This window comes from Tamandua tetradactyla, chromosome 5 (assembly GCF_023851605.1).
Source record: "Tamandua tetradactyla isolate mTamTet1 chromosome 5, mTamTet1.pri, whole genome shotgun sequence".
Classification (NCBI taxonomy): domain Eukaryota; kingdom Metazoa; phylum Chordata; class Mammalia; order Pilosa; family Myrmecophagidae; genus Tamandua; species Tamandua tetradactyla.
Genome location: NC_135331.1, coordinates 135,853,030 through 135,876,533, shown reverse-complemented (window position 1 = coordinate 135,876,533; position 23,504 = coordinate 135,853,030). Strand labels below are relative to the sequence as shown.

At 33.8% G+C, this 23,504-nt stretch overlaps 1 protein-coding gene across 5 annotated transcripts in view; it reads left to right on the top strand.

Annotated features, from left to right (window-relative positions):
• LCA5 (lebercilin LCA5) overlaps positions 1-16,183 on the top strand; it is an 81,782-nt gene extending 65,599 nt beyond the window's left edge. For all 5 annotated transcript variants that reach the window (XM_077162296.1, XM_077162297.1, XM_077162295.1 and 2 more), the window contains 5 exons: positions 2,114-2,251; positions 3,029-3,122; positions 3,835-3,977; positions 6,119-6,251; positions 8,454-16,183. In XM_077162296.1, coding sequence (XP_077018411.1) covers positions 2,114-2,251; positions 3,029-3,122; positions 3,835-3,977; positions 6,119-6,251; positions 8,454-9,316 — 1,371 coding nt within the window. In that variant the 3' untranslated portion in view covers positions 9,317-16,183. The remainder of the gene's footprint in view (positions 1-2,113; positions 2,252-3,028; positions 3,123-3,834; positions 3,978-6,118; positions 6,252-8,453) is intronic.
• The last annotated feature ends 7,321 nt before the right edge of the window (positions 16,184-23,504 follow it).

Here is a 23,504-nt window from a genome sequence, read left to right as displayed (position 1 = left end):
TTCTTCCACTGTCTGTATCTCCTCTGGTGTTTTAATTTGGTCATTAGGCAGGGCTATATCTGTCTGCTTTGTGATATGCTTCGTGACCTTCTTTTGTCTTCATGGCATGTAAATATCTTGATTGGTTTACTTTAGGAATTGATTTCTTTCAGTAATCTAAGGCCTTTTGTTCACGGAATGGTTGTACAACACGGAGTAGGACACATACGGTGATTTGTTTCAGGGCAGGTATAGGTGCAGGTTGGGGATGTTACACTGATGCTTGTTAACGTGGGTGCTCAGCGGCCAGGGAGGATGTAGCTGTGGAGGTGTACTGGTCTGGGGGGCCTTAACCCATGTGCGCACTGTTCTAAGGTACACGGCGCTTTGTGCACATGCATAGAGCTGTGGCAGCAGGTTGGCATTATGCCTTCGTGGTGTGGGGGCAGAAGTGACCCAGATGCTCAGGTCAGCACTCTCTCAGACTTAGGAAGTGAGGCTGAGGGGTGTGCACATGCGTGGTTACAGGATGGTGTAAAGTGTAGTTCCCAGAGCTGAATGACATAATTGGGGGCCCATACGCATGCACAGGCCTGGGAGTGCCATAAACAGTTGGGCTGAGCTCAGGGAGGGTGGGGTGAGGCTGTGGGACACTATGGGTGGGGGTGGGGGTAGCCTAGGTATGGAGGTTAGTGCCCACAGTGTTTATGCACTGGCAACAGCCTGGTGGAAACAGAGAGGGGATGGCAGTGCTCAGTAGGGTTGCAGAGGATGTGGGTTGGGCTGCACTTGGGTTGGGAGTGTGCGGCAGGTTCATGCACTGAGGGCTGGTGGGGTGGGGGCGCCTGGAGCACCGGGAAAGGAAGCAGGTGACGGGATTCAGGTGCATGGGGTTTGGGTTGAGTCACCGGTCACGGGGCTATACTGATAAGGGTAGTGCGCCCAACAAATGTGGCCTGGCTTTCTTCCTAATCCCTCGCTCCCATCTGTGCACTCCTGTGGACTTTTGTGGGGCTCAGGCTTTCTGCCTCTTAGTTCCTTGGCTTCGGCAACCAGGGCTGCCACATGTGGTGCAGAAGGCTCTCCCTGGTCAGCTGCATTCCCGAATCACCGCTTCAGTTGCCCTCCTGTTCCTTTTCTAACTTTTCCCAGGATTTTAGACTTTTGAAGAGAATGAAAATTGTTTCAAGCTTTCCAGAGGCATTTTTGGAATGCCTTTGAAAAGCCTTAAAATTTTGCAGATATTCTAAACATTTACCCTGTTCAGAAATAAAAGGTACACTCAAGGTCGTGTAGACTACAGTGTTGTTGACCATAGGAAAATCTGGAATCACCGTAATGTTTAATAGCAAAATTTGCTTAAATAAATTATTTTACATATACAAAATAGAGTATAATCTCATTTAAAAATTGTGGTGTTAAAGTATAAATATATAAACGTTTCAAACTATATATACCAAAATATTGGTAGTGATTGTCACAAGATAAGGGGATTATAACTGCTTTTTATTTGTTATTTTTATTTATTTTCATTTTGTCGTACTTTATTACATTTGTAATAACATTTTTTTCTATATAAAGTTTTTTTATCCAGAAATTAGGAATGGTATATTGAAATTTAAGTTATTTCAAAAGAAAATATGTTAATTTATATTCTTTCATAAATGTCCTGGAACTTTTTGAAGATAAGGAAAATGGCTATTGTTTTTATCTAGAAAGACTTTAAGAGGTACTCTTTGTGCCTTGAATAATGCTGTGTAATTTTAGTTGACTTAGTATCTAATTACTTGCCCAAGCACAGATTTCCTAAAGACTTGTTTCTCTTTGTGTCCTTTGGCTGTCTTTTTTCTCAATTTAAATCACTATCCATTTATGCTTCAGGGAAATGCTTACGAATGTATTTACAAATCATTGTGAAAAACAAGGAAAGGAATAATAGATTAGGTACCTTATTAAATTGGTGGTAAATCAATTCCCCAGCTTATTTTATGTTCACAAACATTAAGTTCAGCCTGATTTGCATGCCTTGTATAGTATCACTACAAACATCATTTTGACACTGCTAATTGCAGTGTTTTACTACTGTATTATTTCTAAGTACTGTTTTAAAAATCTGTTTATAAATACGTCATAGGAGCTATCAAAAAACCTTGAATTGAGTACAAACAGTTTCCAACGACAGTTGCTTGCTGAGAGGAAGAGGGCATGTGAAGCTCATGATGAAAATAAAGTCCTTCAAAAGGAGCTACAACAACTATATCACAAATTAAAGGTAAGTGCTTTTATTAAATTATTTTATTTTTCCCAGTATTTTAAAGCAGTAACTGTTACTGTTCATACTTGTAAGTTGGTATGCTATAATTTACAAAATTCTAATATTATCTTTGGCATTTAGAAGGAAAAAGTTTGTTATAGACCACTATAACATATGCCAAAAGTGAAATATTCTTGGTAATATTAGGAATGAAGTAAATGAAATAAAGGTTTAAATCCGGAAGAAAATTAGGGCAAATAGAATTTTTCTGCTTTGTGTGGTTAACAATCTAATATTCTTTCCCAGATGACCCCATGGTAGTTTATTTTTAACGTTATTTCAAATAACGTCCTCTGTGTTTAGGGAAGGCATTCAAATTATTTATGTTAGAGCAGGTGTTCTTAACTCTGTGTAGAGATCATTCATGGGTTGAAATTTTGCATAAAATTGAATGTTTAAGAGATGCCACCTAAATTCTTTGTCCCTGTGGCTAAGCCTGAAAGACAGTCAAGACAATACCATCTCTATCAAGTAAGAGTGGATAGAAAATGGACTTTGCCTTATTTGCTTTTATTTTCTACCAGGACATATTGAACATTTCAGGGAGACTTATTGCTTTATCCCAACCTAAGTGTATGAGAGGAATTCCTTTTGTAGTTTGGTAGTTATGAAGGGAATCTGAGCCAGGTATATTTCAATTTGGGAAGGAAAGTACAAGTTGACCTGGTGAGGGTTTTGTTTTATTTTAAACTGAGAACCTTCATCCTTAGTTAATTGTATTGGGTTTATTTTCAGGAAAAGGAGAGAGAACTTGATATAAAAAACATATATTCTAATCGTTTGCCAAAGTCTTCAAAGAAAGAAAAAGACCTTACACCAAAAAAAAATGGTAAGTAGCTACTATTGAAGGTAAAGAATTGTAGTTATTTATAATAATTGACTCTGAAGTAGAAGGAAAGAAAAAGAACCTTATTGAACTAAATGTAAATTAAATATATTTTTGTACCATGTAAATTTACTTATAGTTGATTTTCAGAAATCCTTTCATACTTTATCAGTTTTTTCTCCTGAGGACAGGTCATTAAAATTATGTCATGTATATCTTTGATGTTTTCTTATTTAAATTTTTTTTAACTTTTGTGAAAAATTGTAAACATACCCCAAAATAGAATAGTATAATTAACCTTTATGTATGTATAATGAAGCTTTAACAATTTTACATTTTTCCAATTTATTTTATCTATTTTGCCTACTTTAAAAAAATGTTTTAAAGCAAATCCCACATATTTCATTTCACTCATAAATACTTTGATAATGTTATTCATGTCTTTATTTTTAGCAAAAATATAACTTCCCTCTCGTGTGAATTGTAAAGATTTTAAAGCAGCCTTGTAGTTTAATAGAATTTACAGTCAGAATTATCCCCAAATCACAAAATTGTCAATAAATCCTAGAAATTAAAGTAGTAATAGTGAGCATTCATTGAACAGAGCACAATATGCATTATCTCCTTTAGATGCTAAATATCTACCAGTTGAATTCCATATTTCTTAGCATTATTCAAAGTAATTAGATAAGTTCTTTTATAATTTTCATGGTAGCTGCATGCCAGAGTGATTTTATAGACCAGTGTACGAAAGGAGTACAAACCAGTGAAGACTTCGAGCTGGGAGGATTTCCTATAATGCCACAAACTGTTATGTGTTATGAAAACAAACGGAAAGAACCTGAACAACTTACTTTGGTGAGTTTAGCATTATGATTAGGTACCAAATTCTAGGTTTGAAGTTAAAAAACTTGACATTAACCTTTTTGAGATTTCAGCTATGCAGCTAGTACTACATCTGTGTGAATGTATAACTAGCCTTTTAAAGTAAAAGAAATATCTTCTATGAGTTTTATTAAATTTCTTTGAATTGAGTCTTTTAGTTCATATTTCAGAAACTTTGATTATACCTTTGGAGTTGGAGGTAAGAGAGGAGCAGAATTTACCTTCTAAGTTTCTTATCTTTTATGTTCACAGATAGTCCTGAAAAATCTTCATAGCTTTTATGTTTAATAGCAAATTATAGTAGTTTTCAAATGATTTGTTAGAATTTGACTACACCTAACTTCTTTAGCCTCCTGTGTAGAAGAATTTTACAATTTAGCTGAATCTGAGTATACTGTTCAAATTAGAGTGGATTTTAGGAGATCCATGTTGGTCCTTTATTTAAAAGGGCTTACGTACTAAATCATGTGTTCCTTTTCTCTAAGTGGATTTTATCTTTAGAGTTTAAGTTTAAACTCCGAAGACAATAAAATGCAAGGGTTCTAGCATATTTCATAATATGTCTTATTTTTTGTGCCTTGTGTTTCCTAGTGATGCTAAAATCTCTTCTTGTGCTGTAAAACAGAAAAGATTTTGTTCCTCTCTGTACTCTAGTTTTTTATTTGTTTATTTTGTTTTTATTTTACAATTAAGACAGGTTAGCTGAGTCTGCTAAATGTTTCTCCCTATATTTGTGCTATCAAGACTGGATCATTTCAATTTGTCTCTTGGAACATGGTAAAGTGCGGGATAAAAATTGAAAAGTCAGTCTTAACTTTAAAAGGATGAAAAGTTTTCATCCTAATATTATATGACTTAGCTGGAAGAGCAACAATTTGATATAGTGAAGAGTTGCACCTTGGAGTCATACCGCCTTTTAATTAGATTAAATAAACCAGAAATGCTGGTTCTAGCATTTTAGTTTTGTGACTTCTTGGAGCCTCAATTTCCTCATCTATAAAATGGGGGGTAGGGGAGTGGGTTACCTTTTAGGATGTGGTAAGGGATTAATCGGGTTTATAAAGTTTGAGATTGAACCTGCTACTTAAAGGACCTCAGAAAATGGTGACTATTTGAATTAAGGTACAGGCTAAATTGCTATTGCAAAGAGACTCAGAATACAATGGCTCAAGCAAGGTACAAGTTTCTTTCTCTCAAACTAGACTGAAGGTCAGTAGGAAGTCCAGGATAGGTAGACAGCTTTGTTCCATGGTAGTCACCCTCTGTCTTATTGCTCTGTAGTCCTGCTCTGTATGGTTAAGAGTGATTCACCACTTTTGTGGAAAGGGGGAATAAGGAAAGGGAAGGCAAGTAGCTTTCATTTTTGTAAATGTAGTTAGGAATTACATACGTACTTCCATTCACATCCCATTGGTCCTGTTTGGCTGCAAGGGAATTAGCAAATGTAGTATCCAGCTGAGCAGTCCTATGCTTTCCTTCAGGGGACTCTATTACTTAAAGGAAGAAGGGGAAAATGGATACTAGAGTACAATCACATCTTTCCTAATAATAGCTTACTATTATTTTACTTTTATTAAGAAAAATTAAACATACATGTGTGTGCACACACATATTTACATCAATAACACTTTTATTTGATTTAAATATTGTAAAATTTATCAGTTGGAGGCTTTGGGCCTAATACAAACTTGAAAGATTCATGGCTGTTGTTACCGTTCAACCCATCTAACTTGGCCACCATAGTTGGCTAATAGCCTTTCCTGGTTAATGGAATTAAACAGATTTTGTTAAAAAAATGTACAAAGGAATGATACTTTTTAAATTTGTCTTTTCAGGATTTTATGACAGGCATTAACTTTACTTTCATTATATTTGTTCTGATCTGTCTTACAAATACTTCTTTAAAATTTTAGTTAAAGTAAGAAATCATCCTATGTGTTTTTGAAGCGTCTTTCAAAGGATGATGACTTGTGATTTACTGACTTACTAGACTGAAAATTTGCTTTAATTTCTAACTTAGTTGGTAATGATACATCGGAAAATAAGTTTATGATATTTAAATAGCTTTTTCCCCTTTCCTACATGTGAATTTGCATTTTAAAAATGTATAATAGAATCTGAAATCCCAAGAGAGAGATGATCATGAAGAAGCAGAAATTCTAAACCCAATTTTGGAAAGAGAAGAAAAATTCATAAAAGATCAAGGATTCCGTCTTGTAAAACAGGAGGTTGAGAATCTGGAGAATGGTAAGAAAAAGTTTGTTTAAGCAAGTGATGAGTTGGCATCCCTGGAAAAGGGTTGGCTTTTCCTCATATTTTCTTTGACCTTATTAACTGGTTATACAAAAGAAGAAAAGATTGATAGAGTGATAGGGGATAGTATAATAGGAATCACAAAAATTTGAATGAAATTATTAAGGAAAGAGAAAATTAAAGATTGTAAGTTAGTTGCTATAGGGGGTTAAGGAATAAGAATATTTAGAAAATTTAGATAGAGTGGAATTCAGGTGAAGGGGGATAAAACATTCTTTTATGTTAAATAAAAGCTTGATGAAGAAATTTCTGGAAGATAACTGTCTTTATTGACTTGGCCAACAAAGAACTTATGTAGTTCTGAATATATTCCTAAGATTTTTCTTTAGCTGTAGTATGTACAGTTAATTTTGTAACATGTTCAACCATTACTTTGCAAGTTTGGTGAACCAAGTCACTTAGTTTGAGATACTGGAAATAAATTCAGGAATAAATTCATTTCCAACAGGATAAAATGTCTTGAAGGTATAAGGGAAGATGATCCCAGTCTTAAATCTATTGAATTTGTCCTATTAATTCTAAGTAGCTGTTTTTTTTTTTCTTGAGCTGGTGTTAATGGAACATAAAATCATGATCTAATTGTTGCTTAAATTAGTATGTATATATTTTAACAATATAACTGTTGAAATTGAAGTTATGTTTATATCACTGTTAACTAATGCCTAATGTGATATGCTTTCACATGATAAACTGTAGAATAGAAAATTAGGCATTATGGTTAATTCCAAGTAATTGGAAAAGGAGCAATAAACAGAGGACTACCATGTTTTGTTTTGTTTTTCTTTCATTCGACTGGTTTTTTTTTTCCTGGAATCTAGATGGGATGATCTTTCATATCAATGGGAATATATATCCTTTATTAAAGTTACCAAATTTGTAGTATTCTTGCTTATATTAATATTTAAAATTTCTCATAAGGAAATAATTTTAAAATTATAGAAAAATGTCAAGAATAGCCCAAAACTATTTAAGAATAAGTTGTGGATGAACCTTGAAGACATTATATTGAATGAAATAAGCAAGACACAAAGGGACAAATATTGTATGCTCTTACTGATTTGAAATAATTAGAATAAGCAAACTCATACAGTCAGAATACAGAATATAGTTTACCAGGGAATGGGGTGGGGATAGGGAATGGGAAATTAAGGCTTAAATGTCCAAGGTTCCTATTTGGAATGATGGAACTGTTTTGGTAATAGATGGTAACACAACATTGTGAATGTAATTAACTGCACTGAAATATATACCTAAATGTAATTAAAAGGGGAAATGTTAGATTGTATATATAGTAACGAATGAAAAAAAAAATTTAAGTCCATGGGGCTATACTACATAAGCAGTGAACCCTAAGTTAAACCATGGACCTTAGTTACTAGTACAATTATAAAAATATGCTATCATCAATTGTACCAAATATTCCACACCCATTCAAGGTATTAATAATTGAGTGATATATGGAAATCCTGTATTTTGTCATGATTGTTTTGTAAACCCACAAAAAATTGGTCTAATAAAGGGGGAAGAAAGAGTAAGTTATACCTCTCATACCCCATATTCTTAAATATTTTCATATATATTTCCCTAAAACAAGGTACTCTGTTCTGTAACTCCAATATAGTTATCAACTTTAACAAATTTAACTTTGATGCACGTTTATCTAGTGTACTGTCCATATTACAGTGAATGTTCCTCATTTGAGAATCATCTGAAGTTTTCTCTTAATTAGGTTCAGGTTATACATTTTCTATCAGAATAATACATAAGTGATATTGTTTCCTTCTCAGGACATGATATCCAGAAATTTAATTTATTTTTTAAGGGTCCATCTACCCTACCACCCACCACTCAGTGTACAGCTCTATTTTAGGTATTAAAATAGAGAACTTTCTTCCTTGATCCTATCTTGAAGAACAATTTTTTAAATAAATGTAGAAATATAGATGTAATATACATTAAATATGTCCTATTATAATCCCAGAATAACAGGAATAAAAATGAAATTTGTGGTGTTCAACCCCATAGTACTTACAATGTCCAAACTAGATAAAATCTGTTTATAAAAGTAGTTCGACTTTTCCTATTTAAAAACATTGACTGCTATAAAATCCCATTTTAATATTTGATTTTGTACAGAATGGGAAAAAGAAGACCTTGTTAAAAAGCAAAAAGAAAATACATTTTTACTGGAAAGACAAGAAAAACCAGAGTTGGAAACTGGAAGATACCAAATGGAAATGTACCAAACTCAAAATATTGATAAATTGGAAGAAGAGGAAGAAGAAAGACTGAAGAGAGAAATGCTACTTGCCAAACTGAATGAAATCAATAGAGAATTCCAAGATTCTCAGAATCTCAGATGCCCTCCTCTTCCATTGCTACCTGATTTGCCATTAAAACTGGGCTCCCCAGAGAAAAGCCTTAAAACATACATGTTCTCTGAATCCACAGAGAGATTATTTAATGGGCATCAATTGCAAGACATCGGTTTTTTAACTACAAAAGGAGAGGGTCAGAATCCAAGAGATATTAGAAGCCCAGCCTCTCCAAGTGAGTTTGCATTTGGTAGCTATGTGCCTTCATTTGCAAAAACATCTGGGAAATCAAATCCCTTTACCCAAAAAAGTGGCCTTTTGGATTTCCAAAGAAATAATTTGGAGAAACTTAGTAAAGACAATGTAGATTCAATTATAAGAAAAGAGAAAAAAGCTAATCTGATGGAACAGCTATTTGGTACCAGTGGCAGCAGCACCATTTCCTCTAAAAGCAGTGACCCAAATTCACTGGCTGCCAGCAGAGGAGACTTTGACCCTCTAAATTTTTTCCCTGGAGATAAAAACAGCAGGGGTAAAGAACAAGGTGAAGATGAGGACTTTTTCCTTAGTGAAGGAAGAAGTTTTAATTCAAATAAACATCGATTAAAATCTGCAAACAATAGACAAGCAGTAAAAGCAGTTGATTCTGTGGAAGATGAAATTGAAGAAGTAGCACTCAGATGACTGACAAGATTATATATTTTTTTCAATTGTAAATATTAAAGTATTTTAATACAGTATTTATTATAAACATTTAAACTTTTTAATGTTACTATATCCTTATTAAGGAATGATTTTTACTAGCTGACTACAGTGCAGATTTAAAAAGGCAGATCATATCCATACCACATAGCTAGTTTGCCAAGAATTAATAAGGAGGCTTCTTTGAATGAAACCAGAAATAGAATGGTATGTTAGTTGGATTTAACTTTTGCTTTCAAATATGTTTTTACCTCTTAAGCCATCTCTGTGGGAAGCTTTACTCCATTAGAGGTCATATTCATTTCCTAGTTTTATCCTTATTTATATTTTGGGGACATATCCTTACTGAGCTAAGTAAAGACTTAACAGAAATTAAGGGTGGTAGACTGTCTTGGGAAGTGCAGCTCCCAAGTGGTAGAGAACTAGTGCTACTTAGAAGCCCTATTCTTTGTGGCTAGGTATGTAGGAGTCCCTGTCTTGTCTGGTAAGTCAGGGTACTCTTAAGTAGGAGCAGTGACAACATTGAAATTTCCTGTAACTTTGAAGGTACTCACATTTAAATTCTACTTATTTCTTAATCACAAGTCTCATTAAATCAGTGACCTACAACTGTGGTAGCTTATTTGGTTGAATTCAGAAGACATTTGTCTGTTTGCATGGACAATTCCTGAGTTATGGCTCCAGGAGGCTTGGGTACAGTGTAATTAGTAATTTTCTTCTTGTTCTCCTACACTATATCTAAATGAGTAGGTATGAAATTTTATGCGAAGTATAAGAAATAGACAAAATTTCATCCCAGTATAGAAAGATTTTCAACTCAATTATGTTTCCAGAGTAATATAATTTGGAAGTTTAAATATGTATGTTTTAAGATTCAAACTTTCTCTCAAACCAAGGGGACAATAGTGTAATACTGTTGGACTAAAGGACTAATTTTAAAGCAATCTTGGATAAAAGTTGTTTACAGATAGGGGTTTCTGCTTTGCTAGTAGGTTGGATGGTTTTTTATCATAATACATTGATCTTTTTTTGGCTCTTTGTAGTTCACTTCAGCTATAAAAGGGTTGATGACTTTGGATTATGTTGTGTATTATTAGTCTTTGAAAAGCAGTAACACACCACCGAAAAAAGCACAGGTAAAATGAAGAGAGGTGTAAATAGTATGTCAGGGGAAGAATGAAAAATTTAGATGGGCACTTATTTTAAAGTGAGCTTCTATTTTCAGGATTTTTTTTTTTTTACTGCATATTTGCTTATAGTTTGGTTTCTGATGCCAAGCATATGTTCTGATAAGGAGACTGGAGTTCTGTTTTATCTTAAATTTTTATAAATGCTTATTATTGAACACCATTTCATAACTATTTGGTAAGACTTACCTGGTAGGGTCTCTAATTAAAAAATGTTATAACCTATCTTCTAAAATTGTGTTCCTGTCATTTATTGAGAACAGAATCCTTCCAAAGTGCTGAACTATATTAAATAAGTTTTCTTAATAAAGAAATTTTTATGTCTGATATCAATAAGCATTTAGTAATTTACAAATCATTCTAATGTATGTAAAACATGATATTGATTGTAATGCAGTTATTGATAAAAATGTAATTATTATGTACTATTAATTTTGTTCATAGTTGCTAATTTTTCTGCCAAAAGTATTCTGATTTTTAGCTTATTCTGTTTTAAAGGATTTTTTTTTAAACTTTTTAAAAAGTGAAGGTTTATAGTCAGGTCATTTAAAATAATCCCTTGCTTTTTTCAACCTGATGATTTCTGATCTCTTTAATTAGAAGCAATAAGACAAAATTATTAAAATTAAACCTAAAATTAAGTTATAGACTTAGAAGCATTATGGTGTTAAGCATTAAAATTAGAGATTAATATGTATAGTTTTTTTTTTATAAACAAAACCTTAGAGAATGAATCACTGTTTTCCTAAACATCACGTTAAATTTATATGTACTCAGAATTCTTATTAATAAAAATTTAAAATATATTATGGCTCTTTATTTGAATGACACCTTAGGTTACTTGAAAAATGGTTAATGGAAACAGGAATCACAGGGTTAAATTTCTGTTTTGTTTTGTTTATTTTATTTAATTTCATTATTTACCTTTTTTTTTTTTTTTGCCTGTCCAGTATTTTTAGTTGAAGTAGAATTTTGGTTTAATTTGCCCTAAAGAAGGTCAGAAAGTATGCTAGTCACATCAGATAATTACAGTTTTTATTAATCCTGTCATCCTTGTGGCATACATTTCTCATAATAATAATCAATAAAAAGATGGAGGTAAGGAGGATTAAGTTGAATTATGAAATAAAAACAAACTTATTTCATGGCTGACTTGCTATTTTCTTTTTTTATTTAATGCTTCTCCCCATCTCATTTTCAGACATATTAAACTTCTGTATCCCTATTTGGGTGTTAGTTGGGAAAAACATGGAAATCTCACCATTGAAGGAGTGGCATATATAGTGGCAATATAGAATTTTAGGATTAAAGAAGATAAATAAATTGTCAAAGGACCTGCCTTTTATAGCTTTTTACCTAACACACATTAAATGCCTGTTTTATATTATTTGAAAGGGCACTCATTTTATTAAAGCATGTTTATTTATTCCTTAAGTATTGAGTGCTTCCTGGGTGTGGGATGCCTTGCATTGCAGTGGGTGCCAGGAGAGCGGGTGAGGAAGACAGAGCTGGCCACTGTCCGTATGGAGGTGGCATCAAAAGGTTGATGAAATGCATAGTAGAGGTGAACTTCACGTGGTCCCATACCAGTCTTTCCACCCACTCCCTATGTATCCTTGGACTACAGCTTCAAAGTTGTTACTGGGTCTTATAATATTTCTTAAGGTTGTTATAAGAAATAAATCACATAGTTAGGGTTAATGCTCAGCAGAGTATCTGGCATATTATAAGTACCCAGTAAACATGGGCAGTTATCATCATAGCAAATTATGACTTTCTTTCAGGGAATAAAAAAAATTTAGAGTATAGGTACATCTATATAGTACACTGACACTATACTTTGCACGAGATACAAGTAGAAAAACTTTCTAAAACTAATTAGCTATCACAAAACATCTGTTCTAAATACATTATACCTCTTAAGTCTGTACTTAGAACTTTCCTTACTTTATTCAGCATTAAATATGCAGTAAGCTTGATGAGCTTATTTCCTAATCCACAGAAGAGTACAAAAACTAAACTTTGGAAAGCTCTTCTGAAGACAGGTTCAGTACTATCAGGAGAGGAGAGAGTTGAGGGTTTCAGAGCAAAGAGAAAACAAATCCAGAAAGTATATGATTTCATGATTGTGTAATGTAACGGTTTGTATTCCAGTTTTCCCACAATATCCATGTATATCCTTGGATATATTGCAAAACCTCTCTTACCTCTGTTTCCTTCTCTATGAGACAGGGCTAATATAATACATGAAAAATGATCAGAACTGTAAGCGCTCATTTTAGCTGCTGTTGTTTAAAAAAGATAATTAGAATAGGAGAAAAGTGATATTTGTTGAATGCCAACCATGGTACTTGGTAATTGTAATGTACTTTAGCTTATTTTATTCTTCACAAAGCTTTTTCCAAGTAGATTTTTTTTTGCTACCATTTTACAGTTGAAATTACAATATATTGTAATATATAGGTGACATTATGACTAGGTAATAGATTGCATTCAATAATCTCAATTCAAGAAGTTCAGACAAAATATTTTAGAAAGTATTTATATGAGCACTCTAAATTGTAACAGAAACTTGAATAGAGCTAGCTTAAGCAAAATAAAGAAATTATTTTTGGCACAAATCTGGAAAGCTCCAGGAAGAATGATTGGCTCTGGTGGTTCAAATGATATCATTAGAACTTATTCTGTTGGATTCTTAGCCCTGCCAGGCCTTATTTTCAGATGAACCTTACATTTGGTAACAATATTGCAATGGCAGCCTTAAATCCACAATATCCCATCAGCTGGCAATCTCAAAGAAAAAGAAAGTCTTTCCTATGGTACTGGGGGAAGTCCAACTGGCCCAGTATGTGTTATGTGCCCACCTATAGTGCTGGTGGCATTATGCAAGAGAAGGATGGACTCCCTACTCTCTCCATGGAATAAACAGGATTTCTGTGGAATTGGAAAAGTGTGGTCCTCTGATGAAGAAATTTGGGGCATTCAAAAAGACACTTTTACTGTATTTTCCAATCACTAAAATTTAGTTTTAAGAGACTCTTCATGGAATAAGTAAGGGTTAGTTACTTAATCAACAACCCTATTGTCTGTAACAAATAAAATATGATTACAGTCCTCTAGGTTGCACTATGAAATCATTGGTTATGGAAGGGTGAGCTATTTTAGTAGGTAAAATGAGTATGAAAGATGTTTAGACTAAACTTTAGAATCCATAGAAAAGGCTGAGATCTAGATACGTATTTTCCCATACTAAATGTACATTTGTGAATATATATCCACCTATATAAGTGAACACATTCTATCTCAATCTAAAAACAAAACAAAAATTAGAAATGGGCAGTCAGGGTGGACTGCAACGAACACTGGCAATGTGATGGATTGGAGTTTGCCACTTAAAAATTACAACCTTGGTCAAATAATTTAACTTTCTTAAGACTCCTCAGAAGTAAAATGGGGCTGATCATGTAAGTTTGTTGTGGTTAAATGACAGGATGTATTTTTGAGAGAATAGAGTAATAGGAGAGAAGCCATAGAGCATTACCTATTCAGCATTTTTTTTTTAATTTGTGTATTAACACCCTAAGCATTTTTTTACAACAGAAGCTTGTCAGTATAGAATTTTAAAAGCTAAATGTGTATTAGCTTATCCCATAATTTGCCATGTTTGATTGAGGTGGACTTTGCTTTTTATAGACCCAGGCAAAGATTACAATCTTTTCCATAGAAAGTGCTTTAAGGGCTGCTGTTGTGAATGAGTAGCCTGTGAGAGAAGCAGTCACTTTTACAAACTTTTACACAAAGTTTTGCTTCACTGGCCACTTTCATGAAGGAGTAATAGATACAAATCAGGAACCCACACTGTGGGTTTGAGGCAGTTCATTAGAATTCAGGATGAAGCCTCTGGGCCAGTAGAGCTGCAGGGGAAGGGGGTTCCCTGAATAGCAAGGCCAAAGGGACAGCCTTTCTTCTCTCTTTAACTGACCTGAATATCAAATTTCAAAATTCCTGTCCCAGTTGATCTTGACCCTGGTTAGGATACTTTTCACATAATTTGTAATAGTATATTATGGATTTCAGATTTCCTATTAACCCAAGAGTTACCATACCCAGGCAGCAATCGTGGATACTGAAAACTTCAGAATACACCTAGCAAAAAAGGTTTATTGAAGTTTTTTTTTTCTTGCATTAGGACTTCACTCCAAATCTTAAATTTAACTTCAATATTTGTACTAATCTGTGTGACATCTGTAAGATTTACTCTCCTTAAGCACTTAACAGAGGCACCCCTTCAAATAACCAATGCAAATGTGCATGCTCTTTGTCTGAAATACTTTTCAGCAGAGAACAGAATCAATTGAACCAAAGAATGTAGGTCAGGAAAATCTGTTAATGTTATTGCTTCAAACATTATCAATGGTATCCACAACATAGAATAATGGGCACCATGACTCTGAAGTCTAGTTTTGTAATAAATGTCATGTACTTACTAGTCCTAGACAGGAAATGGTAGCTTTTCCCTGGACAATACCCGTTTTCCTCTTGAAGAACAGATCCAGCATTATTTAAATAGACAATTTTGCTTTAGACTCCAGGCAGCAATTCTCAAAGTGAACCCCCACTCCCAAAGCTGTAACTGTAGCGTCTCTTGGAAACTTGTTAGAAATGCAATTTTTCAGGCACCACCCCAAACCTATTTCTGGGAAGTTGGCCCAGGAATCTGTACATTAACAAGCCCTGGCTTGTTAAATTCACTTATATAATGTGGATAAATATATATTCTGAGGCAGATTAAGTTTGAGAACCACTACTATAAAGTAACACTAGTGAGGAGGTGGGGGTGTACCTTTATACACAGAAATGCATACCTGTAGGGTGTGCATATTCAAATCAGTCATTTAGGATTTGAGGTCACAGTGTGCAGGTATAGTTTTGGGTTCACCTTTGCCTCCTCACACTGCACACTGGAGCAGAAAGGTCTTTTTTTTTTTTAATAGCTACCATTAGTTATGGTTTGTGGCTGTCAGTACTCTATGGTTAATAAGTCAGAGGATTAGAACTGTTCAAGAAAGGGGAATGCTAATGGAACAACCATCCCCCAAAAGATTGGGTAATTCATATGTCATCACTCCATCAGAGCCTGTAATCCCCAAGCTTTCAGAAAAACTTTCAAAACATTATCCTTAAAGCATTTGCTCAAGAAAAACTATTCAATGTGGTGCAAATTTCATGTCCTTTGTGAGCAGCATTTTGTTGTAACAGTTTCTTAAAATTGCTTAAATGAGGAGTAAATTAGAAATTTCAACCTTTCGAAAGTCTGAGAAAATGTGTGTGTATATGTGTACATGTATTTAATAGTTCAGGAGGTTGTTTTGTGCTTAAGATTTAAGAAATATTAAAATTATGTAAAGGAAATTAACCTATATATATAGGAAATAGTTTTTAAAAAAGACAGCTATTCACCTCTGTTAATTTCTACTGTGTCCACTCCTTAGCAGTTTTAAATATATATATACAAGGATTCCTTTATACATCCAAAGGAGTAGGTAATGTTTTCATGAGTCTGGATTTTGCTTGCTATGCAAAATCTTCTTATGTCTTTCTCTAGCTTCCTTAATTTATGTCTATTTCGGAAAAAAAAATTAACCTAGGGCAGACCTGTTTCTGTTTAATCTGTTTATATGGTACCAAGTATTAGGCCATGTAAAAGAGTGGTAGGGATGATGGGATGGAGAATGGATGGCTGGAAGAGGTGGTGGTGATGAAAATAGGAATCTCCAAATGTGGACTAAAGAAAACATATTTTTCCAGGGCTCAGATCCCATCAAATGCATCACCACTAGCAAATGTACTTTGGGAAGAGCCAATAAAAATGTCATGGGGCTACAAGTATGAATATATCTGTAAAGCTGCTATTAGCCTAATGTAATTTTGGCTTTGGGACTAACAATATCTTAGAGTAATTAATATATTGGTTCTGACACCCCCTTGGAATCATAATATACCAATTTTCATGCTTTTCTGCTCATAAATAAACATGTTCCGGAGTGGAGAGTTCTCATTTTAGTAATGAAATTCTTCCCTTACTCCCATTCACCAACTGAACTCTTTCAGCTGTGGTTTAATTTCTGTTTCTGTTTTTAAGTATCTTTTTGATTAACTGAGAAGTTTGATCGAGACCAGCAGCATCATTAAATCAGTGTACATTGTCATTTGGGTCTTTCCTTAGCTAGTGAGGGGTTGCTAGGATACTCTTTTAAAGCTACAATTCTCTTGATTAATTGCAAAAACCTGATTGCTCAAGTTACATTTTTATTAATTCATAAAAATACAAGTCAGGATTACATTTAAATTTATAGCAGGATGAGTGCTGTATATCTTTGAAGCCTTGTAGAAATATGTTTAGGTATACTTACAAAGAATGTGCTTTGAATAACAATTTAATGGATGAATATTAGTCATTTTTATTTTAGGAATAGCATACCTTTGTGCTGCTCAATGTATATGAATTTAAAGCTGAAAAAATTCTGAATTTTAAATCGCCACTAGAAAATAACATCTCCATTGTGCCTGTGGTCTCCAAGAAATCCTGTTGTGATTGTTATGATTTGCTATTTATTGGTGTATTTAATTCCAAAATTTCATATACAATGCGATCATTTTCCCTGATCTTGAAATGCAAGTCTGAAACTTGGTCATTGCTATTTTCTATATAAAAAATATGCCCAACAGATATATTACAAGGTTTCTAGAGTTATAGGTTCAGTATATGCTACCGCTTGAATTTGTTGTTTGTAAATAGTGTTTTATCTTAGAGAACAAAATTAAGAAATTATATAATTTTGGCATCAGATTTTGTTTTATATGTTATCTTAACAAGGGTTCTTAGAGGAAACTTAGCATTATTTTGAAAAAATTAATCCAGAAGCTTAAAGGAAGAACAGAACTCATCCTTAATACTTTGATGTGATACGGACAGTTGTTTCAGAGGTTAGTGAACTGCTAAATGGCTTCAACCAGATGGCATTCGTCTAACACTTGTTTTATGGCTACTAATAGTCTGAAATAACTGTCTGGATCTACTCAGTGTCCATCATACAGTCATCTATTCATTTATCCATTGAACAAGTGTTTATTAAGCTTCTATTATATATGATAAAATTTACTAGATGTTATAAAAAGATGGTAACATGACATAAGATTTTGATGGCAAAATGATATAAGATTTTCATTTTAGAAATCACTGCTGTGCTAATGCGGCAGATTAATTGAACAATTCAGGAATTACAAATAAGAAATAATGAAAGAGTCAGTGGGTATATACTGTGGATGAATTATAGAGTTATTTATGAGAAAGAATTGATAGCACTTGGTAATCAAATGGATGTGGAAAGGGGAGAAAGAGGCCCTCAGCAGCTGAGGTGGGTGACAGTCATGCTAACTGAGATAGTGATTCTGAGAAAAGCAATTTGGGAAGGTGGGGGATGGAATGAGTACTTCTATTTTAAACATGTTGAATTTGCTGTGGAATGACCATAATGACATATCCAGCAGACAGAATGAAGATCTCCATCAGTGATACCAATTTGGTATTCAGTCACACATGTAAAATTTGTAACCATGGGTCTGCACAATGTCACTCAGTGTGTAAAAACTGTGAACAGGAACAAGTCAGTAAGAGCAAAGAAATGGTCATGTCAAACAGCTTCCCCTTTGGAAAACTGGAGTTACCCTAAATATCATTTCTCACTTTTAATTCTGACTGTTATGAACACCTGAACTGTACAATTAATGAAGTCTTCAGGTGTTTCTCTGTGCTTTCCTCTCTTCAAATTCTTTGAGGTAAGAAATAAATCCTTTTTTTTTTTTAAAAAAAAAAAGGAGAGATTATCAGTTCTTGAATATTTTTAGAAAGAAGAGGAATTCTCTCATTTTCAAAAGACTTTAATCCTCAATTGTTTGTCTCGGCTAAAGTTTCCGAAAGTATTAAAGACATTTTCAATTGTTTATTGCTACAGAAGAAAAAGTTCATTGAGGAAATAGACAATACAGATAGGCGAAAGAACATAAAATTCATCTCTAGGTCTACCACTTGTTTATATGCCACTTTCATTATATTATGTTTGTTTCTGGACTGTGTATTCTATTAAGCTGATGTCTTTTTCTGCATCTGTACTGTGTCTTTTTGTTGTATCATTTAAAAAAAATTTTATTAATAAAGCTAATCAACATACAACATGAACATTCTTAATGTATGAACATTCCATACTTGGTGTGCAATCAGTGGCTCACAATATCATCACATAGTTGTATATTCATCACCATGATAATTTCTTAGAACACTTACATCATTCCAGAAAAAGAAATAAAAAGAAAAAAGAGCAAACTCATACCTACCATCCCCCTTACCCTCCCTCTCAATGACCACTAGTGTTTCCCTCTGCCCAATTTAACATTTGTTCCCCCATTATTTGTTTATTTTTAATCCATACTTTTTACTCATCTGTCCATACTGTAGATAAAAGGAGCATCAGAACAAGGTTTTCACAATCACACAGTCACTTTGTGAAAGCTTTATCATTATACAATCATTTTAAAGAAACATGGCTACTGGTACACAGCTCTACAGTTTTAGGCACTTCCTTCTAGCCGCTCTAATACGCCTTAAACTAAAAAGGTGTTACCTATATAACGCATAAGAATAGCCTCCAGAATAACCTCTCAACTCTATTTAGAATTTCTCAGTCAGTGACACTTTATTTTGTCTCATTTCTCTCTCTCCCCCTTTCACTTGAGAAGGTTTTCTCAATCTCTTGATGCTGAGTCCCAGCTCATTCTAGGATTTCTGCCCCACGTTGCCAGGGAGGTTTTACACCCCTGGGAGTCATGTCCCATGTAGAGACAGGGAGGGCAGTGAATTTGCTTGCCATGTTGGCTGAGACAGAGGCCACAGCTGAGCAACAAAAGAGGGTCTCTGGGTTGACTCTGAGGCCTAATTGTAAGTAAGCTTAGCCTATCCTTTGCAGGGATAAGTTTCATGTGAACAAACCCCAAGATTAAGGGTTCAGCCTATTGATTTTGTTGTCCTCACTGCTTGTGAGAATATCAGGCCTTCTTCAAATAGGGAAGTTGAATTTTCCCTCTTTCCTCCCCGCACACATATGAAACTGCATGTACAAAGTCATTCAATAAAGGCTTGCTTGCAATAGCATAAGACTGAAGCATCCCAAATGCCCATCAACTGGAAAATTAACTCTGATATATCTGTAATAGAATACCATGAAGTTATAAAAAAAAAAATTCCCCCAAGGGGACTTGGCAAATACTTCTTTATTCACTGTTCAAATCACTCTGGGATTTATCGGGGCATCACTCTGGACAAACCTACAAAATCTCATGCCCTACTCAAGGTTCCATGTACTTACAGTGTTCAATTAAACTGTCCATATAAGTTATATTAGGAGATGTTGCATCATTTTTAAAATGAAATATTTTGTTTTGTTTTGTTTTACATGGGCAGGCACTGGGAACCGAACTTGGGTCTCCAGCATGGCAGGTGAAAACTCTGCCACTGAACCACTGTTGCCTGCCCAAAATTAAATATTTTGGCTAAGTATATATTCCATGGTTCAAAAATCAGTGTTATAAAATATGTATACAGTGAATTCTTGCTCCCATCCCTGTCCCTAATTGAATCAGTTACACATGCATGCATGCGTATAATTTACCTCTTTATTGGCTGTATATTGGTTTCTGGAGAACCTTCCAGAATTTGTACAAACACAAGCAATATAAATTTCATTCTTCCCATTTTGTATGCAAAAGTTAGCATATGCTATACACTGTTGTTTACCTTGATTTTTTTCCTTAATATATTTCTCAATGATTTTATATCATTACATAAAAGTCTCTTCCATTTTTTTTATAACTTCATGGTATTCTATTACAGATATATCAGAGTTAATTTACCAGTTGATGGGCATTTGGGATGCTTCAGTCTTTTGCTATTGCAAGCAAGCCTTCATTAAATGACTTTGTACATGCAGTTTCATATATGTGTGGGTATATCTGTAAGACAAGTTCCAAGAAGTGGAATTGATAGATCAAAGGTGTATCACTTGTTATTTTAACAAATACTACCAAATTGTTGTCAATGGTTTTAACTAGTTGATACAATAATCAACAGTGTAAGTACTGGTTTTGCCCATCTAATAGACATCTCAATGTAGTTTTCATTTGCATTTCCCTTATTAAGATTGAGTTTAAGAGCCTGTGATAGGTTGAATTGTGTACCCCCCCCCCCCAAAAAATGTTCTTAATTCCATTCCTGAGGCTATAAACCCACTATAAATAGGTCCTTTTGAAGGTGTTATTTTTAGTTAAGGGTGATCAGTTGAATCAGGATGAGTATTAATTCTATTACTGAAGGACTTATAGAGAAAGAATTGCAGGGAGAAGCCAGAAGTCAGTGGGAATCTGGAATAGAAAAGAGAGGACATTGCTATGTGACAGGAAAGTCAAAGAATTCCAAGAATTGCCAGCAGCCAGCCACAGCGCACCAATTCCTGGAAGAAGCAAATCTTCCAGCCTCTGAAACTGTGAGTCAATGAATTTCCCTTGTTTGTGCCAACTCATTGTGTGGTATTTGTCATAGTAGCCAGGAAACTAATACAGAGCCATTTGTACCTCTGAACATCTGTTCATATACTTTCTCCCTTTTTCTATTGTTATTTATTGACTTTATTTCTAGGATTGATTTATATATTAGAGAAATTAACCCTTTATCTGTGACATGACTTGGAAATTTTTTCCCCAATGTAATTGTCCCTTGCTTTTTGATTTTGTTTATTGTGAGGTTTGTTTTTCACCATGTATTCTGTACTTTTATGTAAAATTTATTAGTCATTTCTTTTGAATCATGATTAGAAAGACCTCTCTCACTCTAGGGTTATAAAATGATTAACCCTTATTTTCATATAACAATTTTTGTAGTTTCCTTTTCTATGATAGTTATTCTCATATATGCTGTGAGATATGGTTCCAACTTTATTTTTTTCCAAATGCCTATCCTATTGTCCTAATGCTGATTGTTAAACAAAGTCCATCTTTGACTTTGATTTGAAATTACGCCTTTGTTACATACTAAGTTAATAAATGTATCTGTTTCTTGAATTTCTAGTTTATGAGTTTGTTGATTCATGTGCCAATATCACACTGTTTTACCATTTTTTTTTATTTTTGCATTGGCAGGCACCGGGAATTAAACCCGGGTCTCTGGCATGGCAGGTGAAAATTCTGCTGAGCCACTGTTGCACCACCCTAATATCACACTGTTTTAAAAACTATAAAATATATTTTACTAGCTAGAGGCATTAGACCCTTCACCTCATTTACTCATTTCATGTTTTTCAGAGTTTTCCATGTATGTGTTTGGGTTTTTTGCCTTTATAAACTTTAAAATAATTTAGTTTAGTTATAAAATTTATTTTTGGTATTTTTATTAAAATTAAATTGATATTAAATTGATGCTTTATTGTGTTTGGTCTACTTATCTAAAAATAGAGTGTGTCATTTTATTTGTTTGATGTTTCTATATCCTCCAGTAATGATTTAAAAGTTTTTTCTGTTGATTTTCGTTATTTTTGGTATATCCTACACATTTCTTTTTTTTTAATATTATTCCCAGATTTTTTATCTTTTGTTGTAAACGTGGCCTTTTCTTTTATCATATGTTTTTTTCTGATTACGATTTGTATATCTAAAGCTGTTCTTTTGAGTTTTCCAAGTATATAATCATATTGATAATGATACTTTTATCTCGTTTTTCTCCTGGCTAATTACAGTGGCTCCTACCTTACCAGAGTTTTCTATTTGGCGGGGGGGGGGGGGGGGGGGGGGAGGGGGAGGGGGCTGCATGGTCCAAGAACTGAATTTAGCAGCGTTTTATATAATAATGCGATAGTGGACAAATTGTCTGTACAAAATTTTAGTGGGGATGCTTCTATTGTTTCCCCTTAAGAATGAGTCTAATTTGGGAGCTGAGATAGATTTATTTTATCATGTTTAGTAAATATAAATCTAAAAAATCTTTTCCCATTTTACTTCAATATTTTTATCAATGGTTGTTCACCTTTTTTTTTCAAATGCTTTCTTTGTGGCTATAGGTTGGATTTTATGATTGTTTAGGTCTACTAATCTGACTGATTATATTAGTAGAGTGTGTGTCTGCCCATTTCTCCCTCTAAGTTCTATGTAATTTCTACTTTATAAAATTTACAGGAGTGTTATTGGTGCATAAAAGAAATTCATAGTCATACCCTCCCTGTGAATTGTGCTTTTTAGCTTTAAGAAGTCCTTATTTGTATCTGTGTTTTAATGCTTTTTTGGTCTGAATTCTATCTTTTCTAAGATTAAGATCCTGATCCTTTTTACCTTGGGGTTGGGGGAAAGGAGGCATTTGCCTGGTATTTTTTTTAACCTTTCAGGTTCACTTTGTTGTAGATGTGTCTGTTACGTAAAGCACAGAGTTGGGAACTGTTTTTTGATCCCATCTGAAAATCTGTCTTTTAATGTGTAAAATAAATAACTTTACATTTGTTGATATTCAGATAAATTTGGTGTTTGTTCCTTAGTCCTCTATTTGAATAGTATCTATCCAACAACTAAAAAGTAGCGTGATTCTTTTCCTAATCAGTTTTCCTCCAACAAAACTTTTTGTTTGATAATGTTATCTTTCTTATTCCTTACCTTTATATTGTTAAATACGATCATATTTCTACTGCTTGGTTTGTCAGCTTTGAATCATATCCATTAATCTAAACTACCACAGATGAGGTAATGTTCTTCCTGTAGCTTCTAATCTTTTCCCCCTCTTTTCCAAGTTTTATTAGTTTGCTCATTTCTATAGTATCAGAATTTAAACATTTACATTCTGTGCTGATACTTAACCAGTATTTACTTCAGTCTTAATTTTATAGTTAAATGTA